This window comes from Melopsittacus undulatus, chromosome 5, assembly GCF_012275295.1.
Source record: "Melopsittacus undulatus isolate bMelUnd1 chromosome 5, bMelUnd1.mat.Z, whole genome shotgun sequence".
Lineage (NCBI taxonomy): Eukaryota > Metazoa > Chordata > Aves > Psittaciformes > Psittaculidae > Melopsittacus > Melopsittacus undulatus.
In genome coordinates this window covers 43,173,681-43,197,101 of record NC_047531.1, presented here as the reverse complement: position 1 = coordinate 43,197,101, position 23,421 = coordinate 43,173,681, and the positions used below count along the sequence as shown (strand labels likewise).

The window sequence follows — 23,421 nt, the reverse complement described above, 5'->3', positions numbered from 1 at the left end:
CCCTGTGACTGACTTGAAGCCTCTAGCCTGCCAAATGGGTCCTGAGCAAATGTTAAAGCCTTAATGTTACCTTTTGGGTGGAGAAGCTGCACATATGCTGCATAATGCTCACACACTTGGAACACCCAGAAGACACCTGGTTTAGTGGTGGTGAGTGGACTCTATCCACATGTGATGGCCTGATCCCTGAGGGGCTCCAAAGGCTTGGTGTTGCCATAATGCCTGGATCAGCAGAAAGGCAGTGTGGTCCCAGCATGTGTATGTAACCCTGGCTGTGGAAGACATGGGACCCCTGAAATGCCATCTGTTTTGGGTGATGCTGTGCTGCCAAGGTTTTCAGTCTTCAGCTCTGCAGAAGCAGCACAGAACAAGCCTGCACATAGCAATCCAGCTTGTGAAGAGGCTGCTCAGTCCCACTGTGTGCATTGCTCTGGCAATAACTGCATGTGATGGCGGCTTCTTCCACCAATTGGATCGCGCTTTCACCTCAGTTATTTTGCAAGGGCAACTATTTTTGAAGTTGCTATATTTGAACTCCTTTCTTTTGCTTTCACCTCCCCCCCTTCCACCTTTGCATTGTCACTAGGTTGCTGTGTTCCCTTCCCTGACCCACACGTGTCCCTATTTCACCACCAGACATTCAAAGATATTTTATTTCTTGTTCGTGGGTCTGACCCATCCTACATTTTCCTTTAAAAATTAATCTAATTCTTTGCCAACTTTGCTGCAGTCAGCTGCACTAACTGATAACTCCTTTCTCAGACTTATCTAGAGGAATTCATGGGTGAAAGCACTATGCAAAGTGAGACCAGAGAATCTGAAAGATCACCAAGTATTGAATAATAAGATAAACCACAAAGTCAAAGTCTGAGGGAGCACAAGGTATTTTTATGCTCTCCTAAAACTGACTTAGATTAGATTTGATGCTGTTCATTCCCCTTTTTATTTTTTCCTCTTTTTTGTGTTTATAAGTTGAGTCATGTATTGTTTGACTGGTGAAGACAAGAAACCGGGGTTTTGACACTGCAGTCTTAAGGCTGATTTCTTCCACTGGTCCCAACAATCAGGAAGAGTTGATATGGTGACTAGATTCTGAGCTGAGAAGAGTCCCAGCTGCTGTTGAGAAGGTAGAGGGTGATACTGTGAGGGAATGAAGAATAGAGGAAGTTGGAGCTCAGGTAATAAGAGGATTTGAAAACTTGTAGTTATTTAGAAATGGCTGTGAGTTCCTCCTTGGGAGTAAAAAACTGTTTGCAATACCAAAACTAGGTGAATGCAGAGGGGAGGGGGATGCTTTAGGAATGAAGCTTGAGAAGTATCTGTACAACAAATTAGTGAGTAATAGGAGAATGAGCAGCACATTCTCTTTAGTCTGATCTCTTCACATATTATTGTACCAGTGCTATGACTTTCTACCTATGCTGTTGGGCTGGCATGCTCCTAGCTGGGATGCTATTGTAGCAATGTGAAAGTGCCCTGCAGTAACATATCAATAGAGCAAATTTCACTCTGGGAATCCGTAGAGCACTTCCTCTACCAGGACAGGTGATGGGCCACAGTTTTGTCAAAGTTGATATAAGAGAGTCACTGAGGAGAATAATAATGATCATTGACTCTTATTAGTAACACTTCCATTGTATTGCTGTGAGCCTTTTTAGTGTAATATTCTCCCAGTATCTTTGGGTCCCAATCAGAATGTTCTTAGTACGGTGGAGAGCATGTCCAAACAAAGTCAAGCCAAGGTAAGACGTACTGGATACAGCAAGAATGGTTGCATTTCCTGATAATACAGCTAATAAGACTGACGAAATTGGGTCACTTTGGCTTCAGTGCAAGAACATGGAGAAGAAGCAGCTTGGTGGTCTTCAGAAACATTAAATGTTTCTGAAGAAGAAAAAGACACCTTCACCTTTAGAGAAGAAGACACTTTTAATTTCCATATCAATGGTGAAGATAATGGAAAATATTGTAGTTGGATTGCAGCAGGAAAATTTTAGTTCAGACACTTGGAAGAACTTTCCAATAATAAAAGCCTGGTCTAGGTAGTACAGGGAATAGAGAGGGGAGTTTCCAGGTCCAGCCATCATCCCCTGCAGGTTGAATTTAGAGCTGTCAGGAACAATGATGTCTAGGAGAGATCCACCAGAGCAGTCATCTCAGAGCCAGATCTAGGTTTGTGGTTCTGTGGCATTGTTCATAGTGCAGCTCAGGAACAAAAATGGCGTATTTTGCAGATATGAATAGGACAAGTCTCGTGTCTTTGAGACTAATGCATTAGCTGTGAAGAAGTTTATTTCCTGGCTGAAAGAGAGAATACAGAAACAAGATGGCTTGGGCAAGAAATGTTGCTGTGGATATGCATGGTTTATCAAGACCAAAGTGTAAGCATAGAGCTACCTCAGAATTAGACCTGAAAACCACTGGCCCACTCTTCAATTTTTAATAAGTTCTGGGTGAATCTCCTGTGCAAGCAGCATTCTCAGGCAGCAAAGAAAGGTGCTAAGTGACTGCAGTGACATGCAGCTGAACCAGAGCAAGAGGAACCAATCAAGGATGTTTGGGCAATGCAGAGACATTGTGCTAAAATTACTCACTCAAGCATGGACTTTTGTAACCTGATACCACTAAATCTTATGTTGCGGCTCACTAATAAATGCCATCTTTTTAAGAGATATTTGGCTTGTGCCACAACAGATATCTAAAGGTTGCACAGCTGCCAAAAAGGCAAGCAGAGTGCTACTTATAGGTGTCTGCAGAAAAGGTTGTGACTGATGCCTGATGGGCAAGTTCAAGAGAGTGTGGGCACTTTGAGCTGTCTGCTGCCCCCAGCAACTGTCTCCCTGTACTTGCGGTGGGAGAAGTTGTCCTGAGGGCAAATGGTCCAGTAGTAGGATTCCTGTGTGCAAATGTAGGTGTCTAGAGACAATCTGGGTGCACCAGAGTATTCAAAATACCCTCCAATGATAGGAAAATCTGATGCAGGGGCTATGAAAGACCTGCTCCCAGGGTGAAATTCCCTTAGCATCTCAACTTGGCATTTAACACTTGAGCAAATGAACTGAACCCCGAGTATTTAGCATGGGCTCGAGCTCTTTTGGACTTGCAGGTAACAGAGGAGCTGAACCTGTGGGCTTTATTTTGGTGGGTCAGAGCTGTGGAGCTTCCTGTGGTAGAAAATTTAAACTGAGGGTCTGGGCCTTATAAAGTGAAAGGAGCCCTCCCAGAGAAGCTATGTAACAGTAAGGCACTGCACACATACACACACACTCACACCAAGTTTTGCCAGCTCATTATGTTATCCAGCAGGGGATTATTCCTTTTTTCTTTAAGCAATGTAAAAGTAGATCAGCTGATTAAAAAGAGCCTTTTGTTGTGAGAGCTTGCTGAGTTTGGGAAACTGATTTCAATGCTATTGGCAAATACTCTACAGCGTAAACAGGGCCTACATGAGGCAGATAAATAAGTGCAGATGCGCTTTTCTGTAGGAACCATTTGGTGATAGACAATATATTGAAAAAAAATTCTCATCAAATTAATTGTGGCCAATTAGACATAACCCCTTCCTCTCATTCCTGAATCCCCTCCAATCATGGCTGCCTAAATGGGAAGCGCTCCTATCACCTGTTTCATTATGCAGATTGATATTCGAACATCTGAGAACAATGCTGCTTTCTGCTCGGCATGGCTCCAAATTGCTAATGAAACAGCTCTGCCAGACAAGTCACTTAAACCCGCTCTTACTGCTGCTGTCAACAGCTCTCATGGTGAGTTTTGGGGGGAGCAGGAAAGGGGCTCTCCACTCTGAATGTGCTAATAGCCCCCAGCCTGTGTGTTTATCACTCTTCAGAGCAGGAGGATTTCTGCTCTCTGACTCTGAGAGGTTACTTTTTCCAAAGCCATGCTCTGACTTGGATTTAACGCTTCTTGATTTCAGTTTGTTAAGTAAGGGGTTGAAGAGGTGGACAGCTGCTGAACACAGGCCTCTTATATTCCAGAGCTATCCCAGCCCTTCAGGCACATTTAGTGTCTGCTTCCCACCCTGATTTCCAGCACCAACTTCTGTCCCACATCTGATGTGAAGTCAGCTATCTAAGGGATTTCTTTCTTGAGTGAGAGCATGTCACATCACCTTGGCTAAAAGGCATAATCTCATGACCAATGCCCCATGGTGAGCAAGTTGCAGGCTGCAGGTGAGGTACACCCCCATCAAGGGGTCTTTGGCTGCAGGGCTGCAGCTGAGCCCTGCAGATTCCCTCTCAGGAATTCACCCCTCCAGGCAGGTAGAGCTGGGCAGCAGGACCAGGCTCCTGCTGGTGGGAAGAGTGATGGGCAGCTCCTACAAGTATGGTACCTGTACAGCATTGTTTGCTGCTCCCTGCGACTCTCTGCAGCTGGTTTTGCTCAGCAACTGGTACAGTTGCTTATCTTCCCCTTCCCTGTTATTGCAAAGTTTTTTCCCTAGAGCTTCACAAGTCTCCTCTTTGGAAATGCCTGAGGTAGAGCAGTTGTGACTTAGGGCTCTGGCAGGAGAAGCATATGAAATGATGGGACAGTTCTCTCATTAATCTAAATTCTGACCCTTTAATGTCAATGTCTATGGTTAATTCCTTCGTCAATATTTACTAAAGCATCAAGATTACCTCTGCACAGGCTGCCTCCATGTAATGACCCCTGCATTATGCCTCTGCTCCTGTCTCCTGTCTCACAGATTCTCTCTAGACCAGCCCGCCAAAGTACCCTGCTTCCTGGGGGCTAACACTTCTGATCCAGGCCAACTCTCCCAGCCCCAGGGAGGAGCCAAACAAGTGATTTTCTTTACTGAACTTTTTGACAACACGGTCAATTAACTTTCTTCCTCATGGATCTTCTCCAGTTCCTCCACACATGTTCCTCCACCATGCTGCCAGAAGAGGACATGCTCCTCCCCATATATTTTCTGGGAAGGCTTGTGTCTTCTTCCTCCTTCAGTAAGTTGTGTGGGGAAGAAACAAGCTCAGAAAAGCACAGCAGTTCTTGGCTCTGGAGAGATCTTTGAAGATCCCTTCATCCCTGGATTGAGCTGTGCCCACCTACTTCCAAGAGACAAATGTAGGGATTTTTCATCTGCTATCACCTGACAGGAAGCTGCGTGCATGTACCACTGCTACTTCTCCGATGTGTAGAAGCCACCAGCCTGGCTTCCTTCTCTACAAACATGCTTTTCTAGTTGCTGAAAACAGTCATTTCATTCAATAAAACTGCTTTAATTAATTTATTGATTTCCCAGGAAGTTAAATATTAAACATGGAGCCTTTCACCTCTGGCCACTGAGTTGGGCCCTTGAACTCAGGGAGGACAAAGGGTAGTTCAAAGGTGGGATCATTTTCCTCATCACAGCCCTGCCTGACTCTATAATCCTTACTCCAGTTCTTAGACATAGTCATAGAAGCAGGCAAAACTAGAGATCCTGTCACTGGGAATGGAGACTGGAGACATAGAATGGACATTGGATGGGGGCTCTTTGTTCTCTTAACACTGTTTGGTCCCAGAGAGAGGCTCTCACATCTGCTGCCACTCCAGAGGGCATGCTGAAGCTGAGATCACACCAATGTTGGTTGGGCCTGACTTCACTTTGTTGGAGGGCTCTTTGGGGATGGGGGGTGCAGGCCCTGGGAAAGCAAGTTGCCCACTTTGCAAACACCTGTTTTAGCATGCTGCAGTGATTTTTCTCCCATCAAAGTTTACTTTCTTTACAGATTTTGGTAGCTATGGATTTGTTTTCATCCCTAGTGGGTGTGACAAGGTTCTAAAAGCCACCTTACTGCCTGTTTTGTGCTATGTGAAACCTCTTTTTTTTTTTTTTTTTCCTGATGAGGTGCCAACCCGTGTTTCAAAAACCTCCCTGATATTTAATTTTGGCTTAAAGAAATAGGACATGTCTTCTCTCTCACACACTTCTGTGTGCATGCACAAGCCAGCTCATCTCACCGTCCAAACTGGAGAGTGATTCTTTGCACAACCAGATGAGTTGACTGGTACACAGAAAGTGATGTGAATGGTATGTTCACCTACCACCTCTGCATCATTGACACAGCTTGTGTTTGAGGTTATTGTTGAGACGTTACGAATGAGCTTTAGCAACTTTGGCCTCCTCAGCTGAGTCAACTAGGTTCACAATTGTCTTTGAGCAGAACTCAAGAATAAGGCTCATCTGCATGTGTTTCTTTTAAGCTACAGTTGTAGACAGCAGCCACAATTCCACTGTAGAAGGTAGCAGTTCGTGACTGCATATATTCATGTACCAGGTGAACTGTTGGTGAGAAATGGTCTGATTTTCAGTATGCTTTTAGCATGCTTCTCAAGATCATCCAAATATGCAGTCACAGTTGAGAGTCAAGAATTAGCACCAAGCAAGCTACTGCTTGAAGTATCATGGAGCTTCCCTCCATCTAACCTACTTTTGCAATTTTATCTGTACTGCTTATTCAGTTCCTAGCTTACAGTTCTGTGCTCCTTCCTGTCTGCTGGTTCTAGGAGTTTTAAGCAGTTTTGATAATTGACAGTCTAAATTTTACTGCTCATAAAATCCCAGAGAGCATTGATTATGACTTGAGTTAAACAAGTGGCATATAAAACCTCACAGCCTTGCAGACGTAAGGGAATGTTATGATGGATGTATTTCTTAGGAGCAGCTAAAGGTTTGGAGTATTTTGCCAGCCAGTTCTTAGCGCTGAATGTTACTAGTGACTTGCAGCCACTAATAGCATTTCATTTGGAACATTTGCCCAAAAGTTTGAAAGCTGATCATTCATTTGGTGAAGTGGGTGTGAGGTGTTTTGGGAGGCATTTCTCCTCATTAATTGCTTTTCTACTTCAGTCAGAATCAAGAAGTGCAAAAGCATCCACAGAGCTGAAAAATATACTTTTTAGAAACTAAATGACACTGGATAAAATACACAGATTTTTTCTAAAATCTCTCCTTGATCGTGTTCCAAAGCCACTGTTATCTTTCCCCTTTCCTTTTTCCTTTTATCTAACCTTTTAATCTTTGATTACTGGCTATTTTATGCACTTAATCCAGAGTGGACAAAGATACTGGGTTGCTCAGATTCGCCTCTTGGTTCTTAGACACTAAAAGGAGATGTCTGTGTTTGAAAACAGTAAAATAAAGAGAAGAGTGTGTTCTCCCATTCAGATGACTGCTTTTTGCTGAAAGATTGTGAGAAATGTTCTTTTTCTGTCTCTCCAGTTCCAGAAACCCAACGACTTCTCACCCCCTTTCCGCTTCGGGACAGTTCCCAATGGCAGCACAGAAAGGAACATACGCAACAACTACCCTGAAATGCACAGCTACATGGTGAAGTTCAATCAGAGGGGGGTGGATGATGCACTGTTCTCGCTGAAGACTGGGTGAGACTTCCTTCTTCCATGCTTACTCACCAAAGAAACCTTAGTTCTTTGCATGCTTGTCTGGATTTTTTTTTTTTTTGTGGAATTTGGAAAATAAGCATCCATTATCATTCCATTGTGATATTCAAGACCAGGTTGGACAGTCTTGGGTGACATGGACTAGCATGAGACATCCATATCCATGGCAGGGGCGTTGGAACTAGATGATTGTAAGGTCCTTTCCAACCCTAACTATTCTATGATTCTATGGTTAAGAGTATAACAAGACCAAACACAGCACAGGAGAATAATTTTGTGGTTCTCTTAGCCAGGCTTTTCTACTGAGATCTGAACAAGAGTTTCTGCCTCTAATGTGTTTATAAGACAGTTAAAAAAAAAAAAAAACAACAAACCAAAACCCAAAAAAAGTCGTCTGTATCCTTGTGCATTTTAGTCTTGTGTATATTAGTCCCAAAGACTTTGCTTCATCAAGATGTTTCATGTTGATGTGTTCTTCCATGTGCACAGGAAAAGCTCACAGACCTCTGTGGACAGAGTTTTTTTCAGTGCACTTATATCATCATCTGGAAATTCAGTTGTTTTCCCTCCTTCTGTGTATAAAATATTATGTTAATTAGGAAATTGAAACAATCCTTGACAGACTAATCCCACCCCAGTGTATCTCTAGCTAATACAGTATAATAGAAGGTGTGCTTGAAGCAAGTAGTTTGGAAGTAGCCCTTCTCACTGGAATTTTTTAGCATCAAGGGCTGAACAAAATGTTGTTTGAATAACAAGGAAGTATATAAAATGAGAGTATTTCCTTGGGTAATTTAGGAAATGTGGGAAAAATAATTTGCAAACAGTATGTTTGAACAGCTCATCCTATTTTAATAACAGTGAATCTGTGAGGGAGCTAACTTAAATGCTATTTTGCAAGCCTTTGTCCTTTATAATCAAAGACCTCCTCCCCAAGCTGACAATTTTGGTTGTCAGAGCCCAGCCGCAGTGAAAAAAAAGAACACCAATGTTTATGCTTACATTTGTGTTGCACTCTTATGAGAAAGCTAATTCCAAAGCACAAATGAAGATGTTCAGCCAATTTAATTACAAGATTGAATGACTATTCCTAAACCTGTTTGCCAGGTTCAGAGGCTCGAAGCCCATTATAAATGATTGTACTATTGTTGGATGTCATCCTGGGAAGGTACATTTGCCAGGAAAGTCATCATCCTGGAAATAAATATGCTCTGTCCTGCAAATGTATAGATGAAATAGAGCTTATCACTTGCAATAGATGGCATCCTGGCTTCATATCCACACTTGGACAGACTTCCCCACAGATATGCACAGAGATAATCACCATACTGGAAATATATGTGCAGGAGGTGGATTGAAAAGATAGCATGGATGTGAGAATGTGCAAGGTGGAAGATCTTTGGTCTTCTATTGCAAAGTGCTCCATTTCAGATCTAGTGGGAGGATTTACTCATCGCCTGTCTTCAGTTATGTGGAATATGCAGCCCCCCTGAGACCGCTTCCCACACCCTAATCAATTTATTGCAATGAGAGGAAGGCTCTCATCAGTCTGTTGTGCTGTCTACCCAGCCCAGCCCATAATAGGCATTTCTCTGTCTTGAAACTGAATTTTTCTTTAGGTTTTCAGCTAAGCACTCTTTGCCGAAGAGGTACTTAGCCTGGTAAATCATAAAGCTGCTATGGTGGCCACTTGACATAGGTAAAGATATATTAGTGCTTTTCACAGTAACCAAGGAGTGACATCATGACTATATTTGATTTGAAAAAAATACGTTTTGCTCAGCTAAGTCATGCCAGCAGTCTGAATCTGAGATAATCTTTTCCTTACTCCACCCCCTACTTCACTGTTATTGATACAGCTTCTAAAACATTTTAGGTTCCCTTAAGATGAAAGACAGCACAGAAATATAAGCTATTCTTAGGACTATAGATGTCCTTGACTTCCTCTTTGTTGATCTTCATCATGCAGTATGTTTGTATTCCACGTTTTCTTTCCAATCAAAAATGGTGATTATCAATGAGTCAGAAAGAAATAGACAGTCCTCATTTATAACCTAGCTTCCTCTAGTACACAGGTTCTAGCCTCAGATTTTAGTTAACTCTGAGGAAGGTAAAGATCCAAGTTATTGTAGTCTATCTGAAAGAGGTTAATGTCTGCCTTAGTTACCTGAGAACACCTTTGAACTCACACAGATTCTATCAGTTTTGTGCCACACCTCTCTTGTTTCTTACACATGTGCAGGAAGTTGGATGCTTTCATTTATGATGCAGCAGTGCTAAACTACATGGCTGGCAGAGATGAAGGCTGCAAGCTGGTGACGATTGGGAGTGGGAAAGTGTTTGCCTCCACTGGCTATGGCATTGCCATCCAAAAGGACTCAGGCTGGAAGCGCCAGGTTGATCTTGCCATTTTACAGCTTTTTGGAGACGGTAAGTGACAGGAGTTCTAGTTTTCCTAAGAAATACCTAGTTTTGCATGTAAGAAATAGATGTTCCTAGCTCTGTTGCTTCAGATTCAAGTTGAGAACAGGAAATTACTAACAAGGGTTTGTTAAGAGGCATTGCACCAAAATGTGAGATGTCGCTTGTTTTATGTTGTTGATGCAGGATGGCAGTATCATCAAAAGCAATGTCAAAAGTACTAAAGGTTTCACAGAACCAGCTCAGATGTGTGTTTGAAAAATATTTTGTGTGGAGAATATCTTGTTAAAACAAGATTCCTCTTGTGAACTTTTAACTAGCTTTGAGGTTTTGCCATGCCTAAACCCACTAATTATACTGGACTTTCTGTGGTTATCCCACACTTTATAGTTCTAGACAAGATTAAGACATACACTTATAAAATTAAAAGGAATATTTCTGGATGAAAGAGTTAACTCAGATTTTCTCTGGCATTCTCTGTAACTGGCAAAATCTTGGAGCAGATTCTTCTGGAAGGCATGCTAAGGCACATAAAAAACAACAAGGTGACTGGTGACAGCCAGCATGGCTTTATTAAGAGGAAATCCTGACCAATTTGGTGGCCTTCTATGATGGGGCTACAGAATTGATGGACAGGGGTAGAGAAGTTGATCTCAGCTACCTGGACTTCTGCAAAGTGTTCGACACTGTCCCACATGACATCAATTTGATAGGTGGACCACTCAGTGGACAAAGAACTGGCTGGATGGCTGCATGCAAAGAGTTGTGGTCAATGACTCAATGTCCAGCTGGACACCAGTAACAAGTGGTGTCCCTCAGGGATTGGTGTTGGGACCGATCCTATTTAACATCTTTGTCGGTGACATGGACAGTGGGATTGAGTGTGCCCTCAGCAAGTTTGCCGATGACACCAAGCTGTGTGGTTCAGTTGATACACTGGAGAGAAGGAATGCCATCCAGAGGGACCTTGACAAACTTGTGAGGTGGGCTGATGCCAACCTTATGAAGTTTAACCATGACAAATGCAAGGTCCTACACCAGGCACAGCTACAGGTTGGGCAGAGAAGAGATTCAGAACAGCCCTGTGGAGAAGGACTTGGGGGTGTAGGTCTATGAGAAACTTAACATGAGCCGGCTGGAGTGTGTGCTTGCTTCTCAGAAAGCCAACCATATCCTGGGCTGCATCAAAAGGAGCGTGACCAGCAGGTCGAAGGAGGTGATCCTGCCCCTCTACTCTGCTCTTGTGAGACCTCATTCAGAATACTGTGTACAGTTCTGGTTTCCTCAGCGTAAGAAGGACATGGAATTGTTGGAACAAGTCCAGAGGAGGGCCACGAGGATGATCAGGGGGCTGGAGCACCTCCTGTATAAAGACAGGCTGAGAAAGTTGGGGCTGTTCAGCCTGACGAAGAGAAGGCTGTGTGGAGACCTTACAGCAGCCTTCCAGTATCTGAAGGGGGCCTGTAAGGATGCTGGGGATGAACTCTTTGTTAGGGACTATAGTGAGAGGACAATGGGTAATGCGTTAAATCTTCAACAGGGGAAGTTTAGATTTGATATAAGGAGGAAGTTCTTTACTGTAAGGGTGGTGAAGCACTGGAATGGGTTGCCCAGAGAAGATATGAGTGCTCCATCTCTGATGGTGTTCAAGGCAAGGTTGGACAAAGACTTGGGTGACATAGTTTAGTGTGAGATGTCCCTGTCCCTGCCCATGGCAGGGGGGTTGGAACTGGATGATCTTAAGGTCCTTTTCAACCCTAACCATTCTATGATTCTATGATTTTCTGAAACCTAAAAAAACAAGGGAGGACTTGAGACTCAGAAGCATATTTTGGAGTGATTTTTTACTCAGAACATTATAGTTCTGTGGGACAAGGAATTCCTTCTTAGAAAATATTTTCCTGTCTTTCTCTTTCCATTACGTATTAAGACTTATTGTGTCTCTTTTTTAATAAACAAATTTCACAGGTTATTTTATTTATAAGTTGTTTTTGTCTTTGTTTTTTCTTCCTGAAATCTCAAAATAACATATGGTATGACAAATACAGAAAGAACATAGCTCTGAAAATTTGCCACCTGACAGATAGCGTGTTCTGTCTCTTAAACACCCTAATGTGTATTATTTCAGAAAGATATGTAAGTTCTCCTTAAAGCTTTAAAGCCTGTGCTATGGCAGCACAAATATACATACTTTTTCCCTCTGTCACTGGGCTAGAAGTTAAAAATGAGAAAAAACTAACTTTCCCAACAGCATGAAAGGAATTGCCAACCTACAAAACTAGTTTGTTTCTGAATGTCTCAATATGTGTGTATGTGAGAGTTTATCTTTCTTTCTCTCCACTCATGAAAATACCATAATGGCAGTAAGTGGGGTATGAAATTAGACTACAGAACATTCGTTCCTAGCTGATACAAATTGGTAATATTTTTGATTGGTCAAAGAGTCTGATATTGTTGGATTTCAACAAAATTGAAGGGAAGAAAAACAGGTAAAAATGCACAAATATTTTGGGAACATTGTACCTAGTCTGAATGAGCTACAGATATGATGGAAACATTCGAAATCAGACATTCTGATTAAAAAAAAAAGAACATTTTCAATTTTGAGCTGAAAATGCGCGATTTCCTGTAGAAGTGACTCATTTTTGTCTACTTGTGTCAGTCACAGATTTTTTCTCTCATTGACCTAACATGAAAGTGGAAGTTTTTTAGGCCATCTCTTCAGTCATCTGGTGGACAACTTTTTCAGGATCTTACTGCAGACATTTGACAAGTGTGATAGTTGTGTCCTGTGATACAGCTTTTAGTGGTTAATATCTGGCTGTAGAAAAAAATGCTGTTGCCCTCTGTGTCAAATTGCACCTGCCCAGAAAGTAACAAAAAGGCAGTCAGGATATTTCATGGATGCAATATGTGTGGCAAAAGAACATGACCACTGGAAATGAACTTATATCAGATTCTTGCTTTCAGTCTTCTCCAGCTTGAGGTCTTTAACCATTGCAGGGCTATCTAACATGTTTCTTTCCTTCTCTTTGTCTTTCTAGGGGAGATGGAGGAGCTGGAAGCACTGTGGCTCACTGGAATTTGTCACAATGAGAAGAATGAGGTTATGAGCAGCCAGCTGGATATAGATAACATGGCAGGTGTCTTCTACATGCTGGGAGCAGCCATGGCCCTTAGTCTCATCACCTTCATCTGTGAACATCTCTTCTACTGGCAATTCCGCCACTGCTTCATGGGTGTCTGCTCTGGCAAGCCCGGTGTGGTCTTCTCCATCAGCAGAGTGAGTGTCATTAGCTAGCGGGGAGGAAGAGAGGCTTTATTCAGGCAGTCGTAGGTACTGGAGGTGGGGAAATCCACCATGACTGTCTAACACACAGGTGGCATGGAGTAGTGGTCTGCAGGATAAAGGCTATCCTTAGCTAAAGTTAAGGAATTTTTTCACCCTTAATGTTGCAAAAGCATCTAATGTTTTTCTGTGATAACTCTGCTCTCTGATGGATTATGGTCATGGAAATTTCACATGGAAATGGAAATTTCACATGGAAATGAAAATGCAGTATAAGGAGAAGTTAACTGTAACTGTCTGATCCTCCAGTGTGAGTTGTGAGAGGACAAATTTGAACAGCAAGTAAGTAATTGTGGATAATATGATTAGAAATTCAGGAGTTTTTCATTGTCCTCTATATTACAGCTTTTCAGCTGACCTTATGTTAACTAGAAGTGTGCTGCCTTTGACAGTCAGAAGTCCCTAACCAAAAGCCATACCCTAAACCATGTGGAGAGGATGACCACAGAAACTTAGCAATCACTTTATGCAAATCAGCCTTAGGGTGTAATATTTGCATTTAAAGCAGGTTCTAGTAATTTCTGAGTCATCTTTTTGCTATCAGTATAGCTAGCAGAGTGTAATTTGGAGCTTTTTTTTTCTTCTTTCAAGCCACTGGTCCCTTCTCTTGATCCATTCTGAAATGAAGTCAAATCTCAGCATTTTTGACCTCAGCGACCTGTGTAACAGAATTAACTTTGATTGTGCAAGGAGTATATAATTGCTACACAACATATTGTTGAGGAGAAATGGCAAAGCTTTTGGATGCAGGGGACACAGCATCCTTCCTGTAGTATTAGTTTCTAGCCTGGTTTAGTCTGGAGATAAGATGGGAATTGTATTTGGTGACCCTTAGCTAACTACAGATTCTTTCATTCTGGGGTTATCAGTTAGACTCGGACCAGGTCGGTGAAAAGTCTTGGAAAGGGTTAATCATTTGCTGGCTGCTCAGAAACCATGGTAACATGATGTGATGGTGTCCATTTCACAACTCACTTTCATCAGAAGGCACCATTTGGCAGACCAGGGAATAAATGAGCCCCTTTCCTTCTGCTCCTAGGGAGAGCCCTTGTAAACCATCTGTGTCATGGATGAAATGAGGTAGTGGTGAATGCGGAGGATTCAGGCACTTCTGCTGACTGATTTGAAGTTGAACAGAGTACTTTTGCTTTCAGCAATGTCAATTTGGAGCCTGTTACCAGTGTTAAATTTAACAGAATGCAATTAAAAATTCTACTGTACCTCACTCATCCAGATGCAAAAGACCTAAATACCTATTTGACAGAACTGCTCTTTCTCTGTTTCCTTTGCTAATCTATTCTGGTGATTAATGTAGCTAAGTTTAAGACAAATGAAGCTGTTCCTTTTTAAACATAGCTTCAGTCTCATTGATTCACTGATGTCCAGATGAATTTCAAGGGCCAAACTAGACTCTTTCTCTCATCCACACAAAATAATTTGTCTTGATGTCTGTGTTCCCAAAATATTATTGACCCCATTTGCAATTCCATGTTACACCTGCTGAATCTGAGTAACTCTTACAGATGCAAGCAGGTATTCCTGCATCCTACAGATGTGACATGAAGCAAAGAAGAGAAAGAGGAATGGAGGGGAAGAAAAATGTGAAGGGCAAGAAAGGGGCAGAACAGCAAAAGTTGATAGATCAGGTCTTATTTAATTTGATTGGATTGTGCTTCAAGATGGAAGGCTGACAGGCCATGCTGTCTTACAGGAGTATGCTATTGCTGCACAGGGTGTTTCCCAGTCCAAATTCCCTTTTTTAGTTTTTGAAGGACCACTCATCTTTCTGCTTTCTCACATTTCAGGGTATTTACAGCTGCATCCATGGCGTGGCCATTGAGGAACGCCAGTCAGCAATGAACTCCCCCACAGCAACTATGAACAACACCCATTCCAACATCCTCCGCCTGCTCCGGACAGCCAAGAACATGGCCAACCTGTCAGGGGTCAATGGCTCACCACAGAGTGCCCTGGACTTTATCCGCCGTGAGTCATCGGTCTATGACATCTCTGAGCACCGCCGCAGCTTCACCCATTCGGACTGCAAGTCCTACAACAACCCACCCTGTGAGGAGAACCTTTTTAGTGACTATATTAGTGAGGTGGAAAGGACCTTTGGGAACCTCCAGCTGAAGGACAGCAATGTGTATCAGGACCACTACCACCACCACCACCGCCCCCACAGCATTGGCAGCACCAGCTCCATCGACGGGCTTTATGACTGTGACAACCCCCCCTTCAATGCCCAGTCACGGTCCATTGGGAAAAAGCCCTTGGACCTGGGGTTACCCCCTGCCAAGCACAGCCAGCTGGGTGACCTTTATGGCAAATTCTCCTTCAAGAGTGACCGCTACGGGGGCAGCGGGGCCCATGATGACTTGATCCGCTCTGATGTCTCTGACATTTCCACTCACACGGTCACCTATGGCAACATTGAGGGCAACGCAGCCAAGCGGCGGAAGCAGCAGTACAAGGACAGCCTGAAGAAGCGCCCAGCCTCTGCCAAGTCCCGCCGGGAGTTTGATGAGATAGAGCTGGCCTACCGCCGGCGCCCACCCCGCTCTCCCGACCACAAGCGCTACTTCAGGGACAAGGAAGGGCTACGAGACTTCTACCTGGACCAGTTTCGAGCCAAAGAGAACTCGCCACACTGGGAACACGTGGACCTAACAGATATCTACAAAGAGCGGGGAGATGAGTTTAAGCGTGACACAGGAGGAGGAGGGGGTGGGTCCTGCACCAACAGGGCCCACCACAAGCATGGCTCAGGCGAGTTTGGAGGAAGCAACGAGCACAAACATGGAGGAGTTGTGAGTGGGGTCCCAGCACCATGGGAGAAGAATCTGACCAACCTAGAGTGGGAGGATCGGTCTGGGGCTAATTTCTGCCGCAGTTGCCCTTCTAAGGTGCACAACTACACGCCATCAGTGGTGGGGCAGAATTCCACCCGCCAGGCTTGCATCCGCTGCGAGGCCTGCAAGAAAGCAGGCAACCTGTACGACATCAGTGAGGACAACTCGCTCCAAGAGCTGGACCAGCCACCTGCCCCTGTGCCCGTGGCCACCAGTGCCACCTCCTCCTCCAAATATCCTCAGAGCCCTTCCAATTCTGCCTCCAAGGTGCAGAAGAAGAACCGTAACAAGCTCCGTCGGCAGCACTCCTATGACACCTTTGTGGACCTGCAGAAGGATGACTCAGCCCTGGCCCCCCGCAGCGTCAGCCTCAAGGACAAGGGCCGCTTTTTGGAGGGGAGCCCCTACGCCCACATGTTTGAGACGCCAGCCAGTGAGACCACCTTTGCCAACAACAAGTCCTCAGTGCCCGCCACCAGCTACCACCACCACAACAACCCCGGCAGCAGTGGGGGCTACATGCTTAGCAAGTCGCTCTACCCTGACCGGGTCACCCAAAACCCTTTCATCCCCACTTTTGGGGATGACCAATGCTTGCTCCACGGCAGCAAATCTTATTTCTTCAGGCAGCCTGTGGTGGCAGGAGGGCCCAAAGCCAGGCCAGACTTCCGAGCTATTGTCACCACCAACAAGCCGGTGGTCTCAGCCCTTCATGGGGCTGTGCCAGCCCGTTTCCAGAAGGACATCTGTATAGGGAACCAGTCCAACCCCTGTGTGCCTAACAACAAAAACCCCAGGGCTTTCAATGGCTCCAGCAACGGGCATGTTTATGAGAAACTTTCCAGTATTGAGTCTGATGTTTGAGTGAGGGAAGAGCACGGGGAGGGACTGGGGGTGTATGTGGAGCATGGGAGGGTGGGGTGGGATCAATCCCATCAGCTACTCTTCTAGGTCATTCTTAGTTTGTGGGATACAGGAGTTCTGAGTAGTGCAGCACTGGTGACAAGTGCCACCTCTTTGGTTTCCCCACTTCCTCCTCCTCCTTCCCACCCCTTCCCTTTTATCTCTTTTTCCATGTTCTCGCTCCTCCCATTCTCCTCCATTCCTGGCCATTGCACTTTACAGTGACATTGGAGTTGGATATCCTTGCTCATGATTTCAGGAAGTGGAGAAAAAGGCAGGGAAGGGGTGGGCTGAGGTGGAGCATCAGTGACTCTAGTGTGTCGGTTTTGCTTGGCTCCCACCAGAGAAAGGCATGTACATACACATCTGTGTGTGTGGCAGGAGGAGACAGCAGAAGCAGTGTAATGGCACATGCAGGAAAATATGCTTGCTCAGGCAACTCTTCCTTAAACTGCCTAGAAGAGAGTAGTGTTTGAAGACATGAAGAAAGTGAAGGGAAAATAACATGACTAACTTTATGATGCACTTGTATGTTAGCTATACTGAGGTTCTCATTACATTATTTTGTGAAGACTATGGGGGTTTAGGGCTGAAATATATATATATATTTGCGTATATGCTGAGAAATTTTATGCTAAAAATTTGAATTGTCTGCTGAGGGGTGTGGGGGGAGGGAGAGAAGGCCGGTCTGCAGGTCTGGCTAGTGGTTTCACTGTGGCAATTTGAGCCATTGAATCTCTGGCAGACCAGTGAGAGAGATGGAAAGGAAATGGGGTCTGAGTTTGGGAAAGTAACCCTGGAGTCAGGGACACTGCTGGGATCTCTGAGGGAGGCTGCTGGGATCTCTGACAGAGGATGCTGGTTTGCACTGGTGAGAGGAGTTCGGGGAAAGTGGCACAGGGTTGGTTCATTAGCTGTGAGTTACTCACTAGTTGTGATGTACTTCAAGGGTGGAAGCAGTGTATAGTGTGGGTTAGCCTATACGTGAGTATATACGATAACTTTATACTTGAAATGTTTGTGGAGAAAGCAAAATAAATTCACGATCGTATAAGGTGTCTGGATAACAAACACGGTGGAACAGAGCTTAAGAGTAGGGAAAGTTGGGGAGTTTTGTCACTGTCACTTCAGGGGACACCAAGCTTGTTTTGGCATGTCCTTTCAGCAAGTAGGGCAGGGAAAAAGGGTTTTCATTCTTCTGCCCTCCCTACCTTTGGCCAGCAGGTCTGAACAAAAAGACTAGGGTGACCTCTGCAATGCTGGCATGGTGCTGGAGAGGAAGAAAAATGCCATGAAACAGTGTGTGTGATGATGGTGGTGCTGATGGACTGTTTCAATGCCTCCTTGCACATGTGGAAATGGGAGGAGGGTGTGTGCACCCATGGGAAATATATATGTATATTTACTACTGAATGTACAGGGGAAGTACACGGCTTGTCTTCCTGTGAAAGGGTGTGCTTGAATAAATGCCAGAGAGCACAGAAACTTGTGCTGAGGGATGAAGACAAGATGTGCAAGGCTGAGATGCGTGTGTACGTACATGTGCGTGTGCCTCTGTGTGAACGAGAGAGATACTAGCACAGGTGCAAAGCTGGAATAGCCTAGGGTTTCCCATCCCTGCAGTTGTAGTGACAGCTTTCCTGGTGCACCTAGTATCAGTAAGAGAGTTTTTTCTTTCCATTGTATCATTTTAGATGCAAGTTATACTAAAGGAAAGGGAGCAGTGGTAGGAGTGAGAAGGTGAACTCCCCTTTCATATGTCTTCTTTTTCCTGAGGTGGGGGTATGGACCGACCTCTCCTGTCCTGAGAGATATTGGCTAAATCTCTCCTGCTTATTCTGGATCTGTCCCAGTGTTTTGATGACCGTGGCTTGCCAGGTGAAGTGTTGAGAGAACCCTGTGCTAAGGGCATGGGGACACTGCTGTGACTGACTCTGAAAGGAGATGGTAGCCCTGTCTTTATGAGCCACATTTCTTGGAGCTGAAAGCCACCTCTCTCACTTTCCTCACAGCACCCTTGTTGATTTTATCTTATCTTTCTCTTTTTAAGCCAACAAAAGGCCTTTTATTTCTTTACCTATTTATTTTACTTAATTTTTAGAGCTGGGGGGGGAGGGTGGGACTTGCCTGTAAAGTCAAAGAGTGTGAGGACAGCTGGGTAGAGTTGGTGCGGGGAATATTTTCTTATATTTCACTGAGGAAATTAAGGAGGGAAGAGGGAGAGAGTCTTTGTAATGCCACCCCTTAGTCTTCAGGGTAAGGGAACTTCTTACTCTTTCCCTCTTCTCTCATTACAAGGACAAAAAGGAAAAGAAAAATGAAAAAAAATAAAGAAACAAACAAACGGAAAAAAAAAGAAACTAAACAAATTAACAGAGCGATCTGCAATCCAGAACACATGGCAGCTTGTCAGAGCCCTCTGACAGCAGCCACCAAGAAGGCGTTCCTTTCATTTGTAAATATTTCTTTTTTATTGCATTTTTGTATAAATTGGTGTTTCTCTTCTCGTGAATATTCAGGTCGTGGGGTGGGAGGGAGGGGAAGTTTGTTTCCGTTCTGTTTGTTTTCTACGACTTTTCAGGCTGCGTTTTTGGAAGCGGTTTACGCGGGTCGAGGCCGTATGAATGAGGAAAAAGAGAGAGAGAGAGAAACCCATGTGTGTTGTGTTCCCCTGAGGCCCATGTATTGCTCTGTCACCTTTATCTTCATGAATGGAAGACGCCGGAACGTCACTTCAAGCCTTGCCAGCAGGGTTTCATGTTTTGATGGGAACACCCCAATTCCTTTTTGCATATAAACTCTCTGTACCAGCATCTCTCTGTGGAGTCTGGGCCTCAAGACACTACGCTGTCTTGATAGTGGTGGGGTGAACCATCAAGCTGGCCGCTCAGGTTGGACCATCACTTTGACATTAAGAGACTTCTCCGATGCTACTTCAGTTTAGAAATCTTGGACCTGGGAAAGCTTGTGATAATTTCTGGTATTTCCTAAGGGCTTGGGGGGGAGCTTGACAGCTGGCAAGGGCAGCTAATCTCTTTGGCGGTTATCTTGGTACTTTTCCGTCCCTCCCCACCTGGAACGAGGAAACCTGGAGGGTGGCTCTGCAGGGAAATTAAGCCGAAAACAAACCAAAAAGAAGTTAATGGAACTTTTTTCAAATCTCTTCTTAAAGGTTCTGATTTTTGTGTTCTGGGGTGAAAGTTGGTTCGTATTTTCTCCGAACTGGTCTGTCCCTTGTTCCACTGATTGGCAAATGATAGTTTGCCAAAATCATTATCTAGTGTTGATACCGTTGTAGCACTGTTAACACTCCGAGTGCTCTGCAAATATTAACTGTGCCACAAACCACTCGAATGCTCTAGGGCAACCAGAAAAGAAGAACTGGAAATTCTGGACTGAACCACTGGTCTAACAACAGGAGCCTGGTAATTTGCCTTCTCCCATAATAGATTAGGCCACGTGTCCATCAGGTTAATCCTTTCTCCTACAAGCGATCTTTTCTGGTTGCTTTGTTTATTTTAGTTCTGACAGGTCAACAAGTTTTGGGGCAGAGATGAAGGGAAAGGGGTGGGAGGGGGGAGGGTGTAATTCATAATCCAGAAAATAAATGGATGATGTTATTAAACTCTGATTATATATTTAGAATTTTAGATTTGGTGTATTTTCATTCTAAGTATTCAAGTGAATCAATCAGGTAATATTAGCAGCAGGTGTTGTCCATACTAGAAAACCACCCATGTGCTGTTTATTACCTGTCTAGAACTACCTGGGATTTCATACCAGAGCCTGAAAAAACTCCACATCCCCTACCTTACCATTTCTCTCTCTCTCTCATGCAGAAACACCAGTATTTTCTGGGGCAGTGTCTAGGAACTCTCTGAAAGTTTCTGCATACAAGAATACTGAAAAAAAACCCCATTGTGTCCTCTACAGTTTGGTGACCTCTACCATATATTTGCAGCCAGCCTCCTGGGAAAGATTAGGCAACTTTGGCAATGTTTCTGACATTTACCTCCTCACTCTAGCCCCAGGTATGGCTCTCTGAGAGCTATTTTCATGAGCCATGTTCTTCTGAAGTAATGCTGTAGTGTTCGTACTCACCTTAAGGAATCATAGAATCATAGAATAGTTAGGATTGGAAAGGACCTCAAGATCATCTAGTTCCAACCCCTCTGCCATGGGCAGGGACACCTCACACTAAACCAGGAGGATGTGTGTGAAGGAGATGGAGGAAATATTCAAAAAATACCAGAAATATGCCATTCACAGCGAAAGGCAACTGGGAGGTAGAACTTGCAGTCGTGGATCTTCACATCATAAACTTTCTTGGGGTAGTCACACCAGCTTTTTACAGCAGAGCAACACAACACAGGCTGGTGTAGTAGTTCTCTGTCTCCCATCACCCTCCAGTGAGAACAATTCCAGAACTAGCCGTGTTATATCACAAGTAGGGACAAAAAGCTGCAGTCAGGACTTGTTGTCAGTTGAGACAATGAAGCACATCAGCCCCAACTCCTCAGCCAAACCCCATTCCATTCTCTCTGAAATCCCAGCATGTGTCATCAGAAATCTCCAGGCAAGAACCCCAATTGGTTCAAAATGCTCAGCAATATGTAAGTTTGAATTTTTCCCATACTGATATTTCAATTTGCAGTGCATGGGGGGGAAGAAGTTTCCTTTGTAAAGTCCTAAAGGATCTGGTGAAGGAGTTAAGAGTTGTCAGGATGGGCCTCTTTGCTTCTGGCTTCTTCAGCAATGCATGCTGACTTTGAGCTCCTCACTCCAAGAAGACACTATCATCCACCTTGAATAAAGCCCTTTTGTAGTTTCAAATCAGGGTTGTTTCTCACAGCAACATTGCCAGCAAAAGAGAGAGGGGGAGACAGAATGAATGTGATGGTGGTGACAGGTTAGCGTGATCAGAGATACCTCAGGGATCTTTATAGGCAAGTCTTTGCTTTAGAGCTTTCTATCAAATGTGGCATATCCTCCCACCTCCATTGCTTATCAACAGATGGAAGCAAGACTGGGAACACAGCTAACGATCAGACTTAGGCCTTTCGCACATCCTCCACTTCAGTCAAGCAACCTTTGATGAGCCCTTCCCATGGAGAAGGGTGGGAGGTTGCACTTCCCCACATATTTATGTTTGCCAAAAACAAAAGAAAAAGAAGAGGGGATAAAAATGAGGTGTGTTGATGAAAGGACTTTGTGTTGACTCTCTGCACCATCGCTTTAAGGAATTGCACTTCACCCTTCTTGTTCAATCCAGGCTGGCAAAGGGTAGGGTCCAATTACGCTGCCTCTCCATGGCATATGCTTGGCTCACCACAGGAGCCCCTCGGAGCTGTGTGCAACAAAGAAACTGGGTTGATGGCAACAAATGGGGACAGACACCAAGCCACGATCCCCATCTGCACCCACTCTTCCCCATAAGTGCTTCCCTGCTGCTGAACACCCCTGGCGTGTCCACCTGGAACACACCTACCGTGCTGCTGGATGCTGCAGGGCACATTGAGATAGTAACTAGTGGGACCCAATTGTTGTCCCCACAAGGGCTTATTTTCAATTTGCAGCCAAATAGATTTCCAAGCCATAGACCCTCGCTGCACTCACCCACCTGTGAGTTCCCTTCCTCTTTCCTCCCTCCAAGGCAAATTGGGGCGCTGACTGTCTCACTGGCAATAGGAATAATATTGTTTCATCTTCATCACAGGCTCTCTGGACCTCCCTGGGGCTGACTGCAGACAGACTTGGGTGTTTGCCATTAGAACGGCAACAATGGCAACAACAAAAACCATTTTGAAATTGGCTTTGAGTTCTTCCTTCATCTCTTGAGTATTCCCATATTCCTCTCCTAGCCATGCCATTTGAGTGAATTCTGGCACCCTTCTGTCATTGCTGACAACAAAACTGACACAACATGAATCTGCTAGTGTATAGAAAAAGGCAGTGAAACCTCACCGCAGAGAGCAGAACTCATGTCTGCCAATGCCAGGGTACAGTTCCCTGGGTGCTGAGGTAAAAGAAGATCTCTGTGATGTGTTAGTAGTTACAGATCTCTTAACCTGCTGGCCTTCTGCCGCTAAGGGTTCACAGCAAGCACCGGTACACACTTCAACAGGTCAGAAAAAAATTCCAGCTGTGGACAAAGGTTCCTCTGGGCACACGCACACATACAAGACATACAGGGGAAGTCAAACATACATGGACAAACTTCACACAGCAGGAAGCTGTGAGGCTTGCGTGTCTCTATGAGCGCGCACACACACACACACGGTACATTGCAGTACGCTTAATGACTGTCTCACAATACATTTTTGCAAAGTAGGAACAACATGAGCTTTCCTAATGTTCTGCTGGTAGTTACTTGATTCATGTACTCACTTTGTGACTTTTACATCATCTGCTTTCTTGATTGCAGCATTACTGTGTAAAAAGGTGTGTATATATGTACAGAAACTAACTCAAGCAACTATATTCAGGTTG

The 23,421-nt window shown here is 44.3% G+C and overlaps 1 protein-coding gene across 1 annotated transcript in view; it reads left to right on the top strand.

The window, feature by feature from the left end:
• GRIN2B (glutamate ionotropic receptor NMDA type subunit 2B) overlaps positions 1 to 16,893 on the top strand; it is a 171,518-nt gene extending 154,625 nt beyond the window's left edge. The window contains exons 9-12 of the mRNA XM_005150288.2: positions 7,229 to 7,389; positions 9,650 to 9,837; positions 12,873 to 13,111; positions 14,983 to 16,893. Coding sequence (XP_005150345.1) covers positions 7,229 to 7,389; positions 9,650 to 9,837; positions 12,873 to 13,111; positions 14,983 to 16,893 — 2,499 coding nt within the window. The remainder of the gene's footprint in view (positions 1 to 7,228; positions 7,390 to 9,649; positions 9,838 to 12,872; positions 13,112 to 14,982) is intronic.
• Positions 16,894 to 23,421: the final 6,528 nt, after the last annotated feature.